This window comes from Egretta garzetta, unplaced genomic scaffold, assembly GCF_000687185.1.
Source record: "Egretta garzetta isolate BGI_Z169 unplaced genomic scaffold, ASM68718v1 scaffold46, whole genome shotgun sequence".
Taxonomy (NCBI): domain Eukaryota; kingdom Metazoa; phylum Chordata; class Aves; order Pelecaniformes; family Ardeidae; genus Egretta; species Egretta garzetta.
The window spans coordinates 3,456,504-3,467,470 of NW_009260268.1; the positions used below are offsets into that span (position 1 = coordinate 3,456,504).

At 39.8% G+C, this 10,967-nt stretch overlaps 1 protein-coding gene across 1 annotated transcript in view; it reads left to right on the forward strand.

Annotated features, from left to right (window-relative positions):
- Nucleotides 1–9,922, forward strand: part of TENM3 (teneurin transmembrane protein 3) — a 320,392-nt gene extending 310,470 nt beyond the window's left edge. The window contains 4 exon segments of the mRNA XM_035897781.1: nucleotides 1–132; nucleotides 1,339–2,950; nucleotides 5,652–5,782; nucleotides 9,167–9,922. The exon segment at nucleotides 1–132 is cut by the window's left edge and continues 35 nt beyond it. Coding sequence (XP_035753674.1) covers nucleotides 1–132; nucleotides 1,339–2,950; nucleotides 5,652–5,782; nucleotides 9,167–9,922 — 2,631 coding nt within the window.
- The last annotated feature ends 1,045 nt before the right edge of the window (nucleotides 9,923–10,967 follow it).

The following is a 10,967-nucleotide window of genomic DNA, read 5'->3' on the forward strand; positions in this document are numbered from 1 at the left end:
TCATCCACAGGTCAAATAGGCAGCATACAGCGAGGGACGACTAGTGAAAAAATAGAGTATGATGGACAGGGAAGGATAGTGTCTAGAGTGTTTGCTGATGGGAAAACTTGGAGTTACACTTATTTGGAAAAGGTAAAGAAAACTCAGGTTTTAAAAAATGCTTTCAGTGTGCTGAAATTCTGCAGCGTCTGACTGCTGCATACAAAGCAAAAGCAGGTAGTGGAAGCACATTTCAATTATTCTAAGTATCAACATGTGATTCCTAGGGGAATGTTTTATACAATAGATATGTAATCACGCTGTAGCTAATTGCTAGGAATTGATGTCTTTTTAAATTATTTAGGCCACTGGCTAACAAGAAGCATCTGTATTTACCTTTTATCTTAACACTTAAAATAAGGTACAGGGACTAGATCTCTGCAGTGTAATTCAGTTGAAAATAATTTGTTTGCAAATTCTTCACTGTTGGTTTTTTTCACTACCAAGAAAAGCTCTTGTTTCTAAATAGATACAGCTGTCAATTTGTACTTGCTGTATGTTGTAGCATCAAAATAAATGATAGGCAAAAGATCCGGAATCTTCATTATATACGATTGCTGAATGATAGCTCTCCCTCTAGAAATATCTGTGAAAATCCCCCGTGTGAGATCTCGTGCCTGCTATGCAAAAAGAGAATACATTTCTTTCTGGGGTTTAAATGTATTTCTGTTGAAGCTGTGGCTCAGCAAATACTGTTTACTAGTCATTGCAGACGTAATTTAATCAAGACCTGTGATACGTAATAGCCACGCATCAGAAAAGTGTCAGAATAATTCCGAGTAGCTCCTTTTGATATAAATAATCAAACAGTTGTTTTGCCTATGTCTTAAAAGCTTACAGAACAAGAACACAGTATTCAGGGATCTCAGGCTATTCAAATTCTTCAAAATCATCTCTAATTGTAGGGAAGAAATTGTATCTCCCATATGTTGTTCTCCTCGTGAGTTAATGGCTCTGAGACAGTTTTACTTCTTCCCATATTAAACATGACTTATCTGAATCCATTGACAATCTGCTGTTTAGCTGTGAGTGCTTGATAAAAGAGTGATACAGTCATAACAAGTAGCAAATTATGAATGTGGAACTACTAATTACAGAACCCCTTACAATTAAGCATCCAAGTAAATTAGGCAGGGAGATGTTAACAACATGTAAGGTCAAGGATAACTCAATTAAAGAAGAGATAATTTTCTCAAGTGGGAATGTCACATTTTTGTGAAGAAGTAGTATATGTGTGGCTGGGGGGCGGGGGGGACTCCACCATTTGTCACATGGTAAAAATCTGTTCTTAATTTTCAGTCAATGGTTCTTCTGCTTCATAGCCAACGGCAGTATATCTTTGAATATGATTTGTTGGATCGGCTTTCTGCTGTCACCATGCCCAGCGTTGCTCGTCATACCATGCAGACTATCCGCTCCATTGGCTATTACCGGAATATATACAACCCCCCAGAAAGTAATGCTTCTGTTATAATGGACTACAATGAAGAAGGGCAGCTCCTTCAAACTGCTTTCCTGGGGACAAGCCGAAGAGTATTATTCAAGTACAGACGGCAGACCAAGCTCTCAGAAATTTTATATGATAGTACAAGAGTTAGTTTTACTTATGATGAGACAGCGGGAGTCCTGAAAACAGTAAACCTCCAAAGTGATGGTTTTATCTGCACCATTAGATACAGGCAAATTGGCCCACTGATTGACAGACAGATTTTCCGCTTTAGCGAGGATGGAATGGTAAACGCCCGATTTGACTACAGCTATGACAATAGCTTCAGAGTGACTAGCATGCAAGGTGTCATCAATGAAACCCCATTGCCTATTGATCTCTACCAGTTTGATGATATCTCTGGCAAAGTTGAACAATTTGGAAAATTTGGAGTTATATATTATGATATTAACCAGATCATTTCGACAGCTGTCATGACCTACACAAAACACTTTGATGCACACGGCCGCATCAAGGAAATTCAGTATGAAATATTTCGGTCGTTAATGTATTGGATTACAATTCAGTATGATAACATGGGACGAGTGACAAAAAGAGAAATTAAGATCGGGCCATTTGCCAACACCACAAAATATGCTTACGAATATGATGTAGATGGTCAGCTCCAGACAGTTTATCTGAATGAAAAAATAATGTGGCGATACAACTATGACCTGAATGGCAACCTCCACTTGCTCAACCCCAGTAGCAGCGCCCGCTTGACGCCACTTCGCTATGACCTGAGAGACAGAATAACTCGACTAGGTGATGTTCAGTACCGATTAGATGAAGATGGATTTCTGCGTCAGAGGGGTACTGAAATCTTTGAATACAGTTCAAAGGGCCTTCTTACTCGAGTTTATAGCAAAGGCAGCGGGTGGACGGTGATTTACCGTTATGATGGACTTGGACGACGAGTTTCCAGTAAAACTAGCCTTGGACAGCATCTCCAGTTTTTTTACGCAGACCTTACTTACCCAACCAGGATAACTCATGTATATAACCACTCAAGTTCTGAAATCACATCTCTTTACTATGATCTGCAAGGACACCTTTTTGCCATGGAAATTAGCAGTGGAGATGAGTTTTACATTGCATCAGACAATACGGGGACACCACTGGCTGTTTTCAGTAGCAACGGTCTCATGCTTAAACAAATTCAATACACTGCTTATGGAGAGATCTATTTTGACTCTAACCTTGACTTCCAGCTGGTAATAGGATTCCACGGAGGCTTATACGACCCACTGACCAAGCTAGTTCACTTTGGAGAAAGAGATTATGACATACTGGCAGGCCGGTGGACAACACCTGATATTGAAATCTGGAAGAGAATTGGGAAGGATCCAGCTCCTTTTAATTTGTACATGTTTCGAAATAACAACCCAGCCAGTAAAATACATGATGTGAAGGATTATATCACAGGTAAAAGAAGGTTACTTAATTGCAAGACTGCCTCCCACATGCTCAAAAATTTACCTTTCTGTGTTCTCATAATCTGGAATCTGATTATCTGGGTTATAGGCTGAGGATATTGTCTGGGGAAGGTTAGTAAAGAAACTCTCAGGGAAGATAACTGTTCAGAGAAGTATTTGGTGTTTAGAACCAGATCAACGAAGTGATTTTTACCTTGGGGTGCTGCACCTATAGACATCCAATTTATACTGGACTTGGTGATTTTGGTGAAGTACCTAATTATGTCCTATTTGGAAAAGTTCTTTATGAGGAAGCATTAAACACTTACAATAATTACAGCAAACACGCTTATCAGGATTGGTGAAACAGCAAATGGGAGATCTTGAAACTATCTCATCTAGCTTTAGACATTGATTTAGGTACTTGCATAAGAGATTAAGATCCACAGGACATTATTAGCAATTATTATTGTGCCCTACACAGTCCTTACAGTGCTTTAGCATTGGACTATTGACCCAAAAAGATAATTGAGAGCATCTCAGTGTACAGAGGGGTTGGGTTTTCCAAAGTACATTTTGGAGTACCAGTGGAATACATCTCTTCCTCTCCCACTGATTGAACTGTAACACGATATCTCAGTGTGCATCGGGAGAGGAAAGAGGAGCCTTGGGTTCTTCTTCCAATACTGTTACTCATTACCCAGTGCTCTTATAATGAACAAAATGGACTCCTTGAGCAAGTACAAAAGTAAGAACCCCTGAAGACCGTTCACAAGAATCTCCTTACATGTGGATTAGAGTCAGATTTCTTCACGGCTGTGGGCTACAGAGCAGTACGAAATGCATAATCATGGGCTGAAAAGACCAAAGACAAGAGGCAGTGAGACTGTAAGGTAGCAAAGGCAGCAGGGGTCTTTCTGTGACCAATATAACTCATTAACATGGAGCAAATATTCAGTGGAAGTTGGTTGGTATTTTCCAGGGTAGGTTTTTGCAAGGCTACTAATGTAATTTGGCTAAGAAAGAGAAGTCTAATAAGCTCCAGGGCCAGCACAAAGTAATGAATACACAGCCAGGAGCAGGGAACGAGTAGGATATAGAAAAATGAGTGTGAATTTCTCTTTTGGCAACAAAAAGCTGCTAACATGCCACTTCTTGTATGACTGAGTTCTTAGGGAACCTCTATGCTTTTTGTGGGTCTAGAGTTAGTGATGTGTAGTGTTTTCCACTATTTTAATACAAAAAAATCTGATTGCACATCACCAGAAGTTTCTGAAAAATGCATTGCTCAGATTTAAATTTTCATATTTGAATAGATGTAAATAATTCAAAATATTTTACACAGACAGTGCCAGATGGAGGACAGGAGGGGCTCAGCCCCACTCACTTGCAAGTTGTGAGACTACAACTCAAGAAGCATCCTGGGAATCAAGTGGGCTTGCATTAATTTAACAAACAGCAGCTATTAACAGGGTTGCTAACAGGCTGCCTGGGAGCAAGGGTAATAACAGACCTTTGAATCTGTCCTCTTTTAGCAGCATGTGCTGTAGGGGATGCAGTTGCAATCAGATTCTTTGTGGCATTGAAAATGATGCACTTAGTTCAAAAATTGCCCTCAAAATACAGTTTTAGTTCTTAACAACTTTGATATACGGAATACATAGACACACAACTCATATAAGGTTATCATTACAGTGAGTAATTTGGTTGACTGACAGTTTTAGATGCAGAGCCTCATGAGGTGTACCATTTATCTGGAAAGGTTTTAAGATAAATATTTTTTTATTCTTTTAACATTCGGAAAAATGTGGTTCTTTGTTCCACTTATTTGGAGGTTTCTTAAATTAAAACTACTAGACTTGGTAAGGAGCACCCTGCCAACTTCTGTTAAGCTTACTATTTGTGAAAGATAGAGTGGAGAGACAGAAACAAGGCAGAGCACCCATTCTTGCCCAACAATTGTTAACTACTTAATTGTTTGCGTCCCTAATTTATTTATTTTTAACAGAACATAAAATGTATCATAAATAATGTTATCTACTGCTAATTTAGTATCCTGTCTGCTTATTGATGTAACTGTAATACATTTCATTAGCTTGTAATTTCATTGGTGCAACTTCATCATGAAGAGGGGGATATTTCTCTTGAATCAACATAAAATATCTGCCAAATCATTTAGAAGCTATTGGACTGTATAGGCATTATTTCAGGGGTAGTTTGAAGATACTACAAGAACACATACATAACAAAAGGACAGGATGTGCTCTGCAGTGCTTTTTCTTTCTTGCTTTGCTTTGAAGTATTGATGACGAAGGTGAGACATAGAGCGTGTTCCTCCTGACCATGAAATCCCAATTAGCTTAGGCTATATTAGAAGGAAATCTCACTTTAATTGTGCTCCTGTAGTTGCTCAGGAAGTCACTGAGGCCTTCAGGATTGCTGAAACCTGTAATGCCTTTCGAACAAGCATAGTGCAATTCTTAACACACAACAGAAGTTTTCTTGTAAGTTTAGAACTTCAGGTTTACTGCATAGGCTTGCTATTCTCGCTATAGTACAAATCTAAATCCAGCCATATCAAAACAAAGACTGGTGAATAATTTTCATGTTACAGAAGGAAATCAACTATGCAAAAAACTATTCCATGTAAAATTGTATGATTGCAAAATATGGAACAGCTCTAATATTTTTTTTAAATAATTCTATTTCAGATGTTAACAGCTGGCTGGTGACATTTGGCTTCCATCTGCACAACGCCATTCCTGGTTTCCCTGTTCCGAAATTTGATTTAACAGAACCTTCTTATGAACTTGTGAAGAGCCAGCAATGGGAGGACATACCAGTAAGAAACAAAATTAAACATACAAATGGAACAAGACAGAGAGTGTTCCCTTCTATTCAGATCTCACTAGGCATGGATAATCCTGACAGGGTTACTTGCTAAGTTAAATCTGAACAGTGCTTTTCAAACACCTAATTTTTATCTACTTTCAAAAGAATTTAAGAAATCATAGGTGGTATTTTTTCTTACACATTTGCCAAGTTAGGTACCATTTTAAATAAGCTTTTGTTTGCTTTCAGCAATAATAAAAAGGCAGAAAGACAATAATCAATGAAAAGAAGTTTAAGACCCTTTAAAGATGTCTAAGTTTTGTAGCAGAAACTAGAGAGATTAGATTTGTACTAACGCTCTGCCTAAAGGCAGAAACTGAACACTGTACTAAAAAATAGACTCTGAAATAAACAGAAGAACAGGTGATATAAATTATGCATACCAGGCACCACTACAATTTTACTTCTCTTTAATATTAACCATGTTTTATATGTAAAGATAAAATATTGAAAATGAAATTACCTGAGGTAAAACCCATTACATTACATAAAACCAAAACTCCAGGTGCTTATGAAGTTCTTTGGGAGGAAAAAAAATGAACTTCAGTCCTGAAAACCTGCTACAGTTTTAAATTATGGAAGAAATAAATGTGGAAGTTAAAATCTAAATCTGCTATTTAAAAAAATTATATTTACAAATCAAACACTCAAAGATCAAAGACCTATGCCCTCAAAAATCCTACAGTTCTCAGTTAAGAAAGAAGTGTTAAGAGACAGTAAAACGAGTATCCCATTGTGAGCAGTCAAAACCAGATCTCTTTTTACAAGAAACATGATAAGAGACCCTCACGAGATTAAAGAGGATATGATCTTGAAGAACCATACAACTTAATTTAGATAAAAATTCATTAGAAGGGTGGCCCAGCAAAAGGGAGCATATGGATGCTAATTTTGCATGCGTGAAGTGACCCGCAATATATGTATTTTTTAATAGCCAGGGATTGAGTAACAGGGAAAGACCTTAGAGCACAGCATGAGAATAGTGTCTCCCATGAACAGTAGAAGCAGTGAAGCAGGAGCATTGCAAGTACTTCAGGCAAGGTGGCTGTATGAGGAGATAAGAGACCTGTCATCAGGCACGGCTGTGAAGAACTATCAGAGGTTGTTTACTTAGATCTCAAAGGCTAAAGAATGCAATTACCCACTAACACCAGCAAAGGCGCATCAGGAAAAGAACCAGTCTGGTCAAAGAGATGAGAGCAGACAGCTAGTTGTCAAAAATCTTCACGAAAGAGCTCAACAACCTGAGGCATGCCAGGGGCATGTGACCTGACAGAGAGAAAGAGAAAAGTGGGAGGAACCGAAAGTTTCAAAATTCTCAGGTAGGAAGAAGCTGTGACTATGATATTCACTGTTGAACAAGCAAATGCAACCAGGAGCCAGAAGCAAATACATAAACCACTTAGTATTTTGAAACATTCTGGAGTGAGTGAGCTTTACCGAGCTCTGAGGTTTTGCTTCAGAGCTCTGAGGATACATGTTAAAAATAAACAAACTTTGTCATTATGAAGTTGCTATAGCATCTTGCTGCTCTCACTGATGAGCGTGCTGTCTAGAATATATTTTGTGCTCAATAGCTTTCATGTAGGATTTACAACAGCTGAAATCCATACTTGTTAGTAAGCGCAGACAGGAATCTGCCACATTCAAGAAGAGTTGAGAGTCCAAGTCAATTCGTAATTCCCTCAGGAACTGTCCCCTACAGAAAGCCGCCCTCATGACAGAGCAGAGAAGCCTTTGCAAACCTTTTGCCAGGCTTTGATTAGCAGCGAGGCTGAATTAAGGTTGTAGGAGTCTGTTAATGACTCCTGCTTGGTCTCTCACCCAGAAATTTGGGAAAACTAAACAGGCTTTTTTGCCTCATTTGTCAGCAATGAATCAAGTGGGTTAAATAGTATCTTACTGAAGGGAGAAGGGGTCGATTGGAAGATAAACTGGATCATCTACAGAAACTAAGTACTCCTTTTCAAAAGTGCAGCCAAAGCTATTTAAATCTTTCTGTTTCCTGCTGGGACAACTGCTAGGGCAGCTGTTTGCTCCCCACCTCCATCAATACTAGCTCATTCACAGCTTGTAGCTGTTAAGACCCAGGGTTAGACTGATAAGATGTGCCTGTTCTGCACAGTTGTAAGGTCTCACCCCAATCACAGTTGACCCCATAATGTGAGCTCCCCCACTACCTTACTTCTAGCTGTTCTGGCTAACCACAGCAGTTAGGCTGTCAGGTCCTGTTCCCCAGCTATCCTCTCTCTTTACCAAGAGTCCATCTGGCATACTGGGTCACACATAGCTCTTAACAATTAAGCAAACTTTTTACACAGATTCTCCTACCCTAGCTTTTCCATCTTGCACTTTTGCACCTCACAGTTCACCTCTTACTTCTTCCCCTTTATAGCACACCCACCTTTTCAACAAGAACACCCCAGGTACGCTAAAACATGAAATACCAAGCGAGCATATTTTAGACTTGCCCATCAGTTCTTTTCATTCATTGCCCCCTCTCTTTGCTAGCTGTCAACAAAGCACTCTGCTGTATTCAGGATTGCACCCCTCTGAAGTTCTGGGGAGGGAAGTTGCTCATCTCTTTTAGGCAGCATGCTGATACTTGGAGTGAAATGGAAGCGCACACGACTGAATTGGCCGCAGCTTTTTCACACGCACCCTTTTATCAGTTTCTGCAATTATTTGCAAGAAAGGGCATCAGTCCCCAATATTCCACCCCTCTGCTCTGTACCATTTGCTTCCTTCTCTTTTACTATAAAGACTATCATTACAGTTTGATTCCCCCTGCCCCGCCTTCCTTTAGCAGCTTGAGGGGTTATGAGAGCCTCCGTGCAGTTCGGTCTCAGACTGCAGCTACCTGAGAGACTCTTTCTCCTGACTCAGCATACAGAAGGGCTTGTTCTGTTCTAAAGTGCAGCTTCATGACCTGCAAAAATCTCCTCAATTTGGATGGACCCGTGGTAGACAGAAATCGTAGTCGAACAAGCTCAGAGGATGAGATGACACTCTAGTAAGACAGCTCTTACCCATATTAAGTATTAGTATTGCAGAGGTCTGTCCTGTACAGCCCAGTTAAGTAGCCTCTGAAGTTAAATCTTATTTTTGTGCAGGTCCTTGGGGAAACAAAGAGAAAAAGCACTAAACATTATCAAACAAAATAGTCTTGTAACTCAGCAGAACAAGCAGTATGTAGATTTAATTAACTCCTTGGCACTGTCAGTTGTGGCATATCCTGTTGTCGTCCATGGGCAGCACACCAAGAAAGCCTGGCTGTTTGGCATCTCGAGGGCTACAGATGGCTGGTAAAACTTCTGTCTGTTCTTGTTTACAGCCAATTTCTGGAGTGCAACAACAAGTGGCAAGACAAGCAAAGGCTTTCCTTTCCCTGGGAAAGATGGCAGAAGTGCAGGTCAGCAGACGGAAATCCGGTGGAGAGAAGTCATGGCTGTGGTTTGCTACAGTGAAGTCTCTGATTGGGAAGGGGGTGATGCTCGCTGTCAATCAAGGCAAAGTGCAAACAAACGTGCTCAACATTGCGAATGAGGACTGCATAAAAGTGGCAGCTGTTCTGAACAACGCCTACTACCTAGAAAACTTGCATTTCACCGTTGAGGGAAAGGACACGCACTATTTTATCAAGACCACCTCCCCTGAGAGTGACCTTGGGACACTGAGGCTGACGAGTGGGCGGAAGGCCCTGGAGAACGGTATCAACGTCACTGTTTCCCAGTCCACCACTGTGGTAAACGGCAGGACTCGCAGGTTTGCTGATGTTGAAATGCAATACGGTGCTTTAGCGCTTCACGTCCGCTATGGCATGACACTTGATGAGGAAAAGGCCCGAATCCTGGAGCAAGCCAGGCAAAGAGCGCTTTCCAGTGCCTGGGCCAGAGAACAACAGAGAGTAAGAGATGGAGAGGAAGGCGCCAGGTTGTGGACAGAAGGAGAAAAGAGGCAGTTGCTAAGTGCTGGAAAGGTACAAGGATACGATGGGTACTATGTACTCTCTGTGGAGCAATATCCGGAATTAGCAGACAGCGCTAACAATATACAGTTCCTCAGACAAAGTGAGATAGGAAAGAGGTAACACACTGGCTTAGCTCAGGCTGCCAAAGAGACTGTGTACCAGTGTCTTCTAAAAAGGAGACCAAACTGTTTTGCTGCATTACTACTTGAGCCTAAGCTTACATCTTTGCTCAGATTTTTTCTGTAGCACAATCCGAACAGACTCTGTAACGAAAAGAGCGCCTTCCAGAAGAATGATACTGCTAATGACAAAACTTTTTTTTTTTCTCAATGACCTTAAAGGTGATCTGCTTTAAAGAATATGTTTACATATGCATATCGCTGCACTCAAGTTGGACTGAAAAGTATTAAAAAAAAGAAGAAAAAAGAAAAAGGCCTACAGATTTTGCAACAGGCTGTCTGTTCCTTTGAGGCACTGTATTTAATTAAGATACAGACCCATACAGTGTTTCCAAATATTACTGAATTGTTGACCTTTGCTTACGAGAAGTAGTCTCTCTCTCTCTCTCTCTCTCTCCCTCTCTCTCTCTTTCTCTTTCTTTCTCACTGCATAGGATGTGGTATATATCTGTTAATTTTAAAATGTGGGGCAAAAATTACTGTTTATAGACAACCCAACTGCTTTAAACTGTGCTGCTTTCTAAAAGGACATTGGCACAAGTGACTTATGCTACCATGGGAATTTAATAATGGATTTTACAATGCTAACATGGTTTGCCTTGGGGGGAAAATGGCAAGTAGAATCCTTGTTGCAGATAAGCAAAGGAAACCCTGATTTTTTTGTAAATTATGTGAGACAAGTTGTTTATGGATTTTTTATATGAATTACAATTTACTGTACATCAAATATTAGTCTCAGAGGAGTTAATTTATGTAAAGTGTTTAAAAAAGTTTATACTTAAAAATAAAATGATAAAAACATGTGCTGTGTGTGATTTTTTTAAAGAAAAAGGAATTGCACCTTTTATGTTATAGCTGTACAGTATAAAGGATTATATTGTAGAGATATAACAGTGATGACTAATGTCCAAAAGTGTTAATATTTTTGTATTAGGTTTAAAGCTGTGCATCTATCACTCTGCTGATAGGACGGGACACTCCAAAGT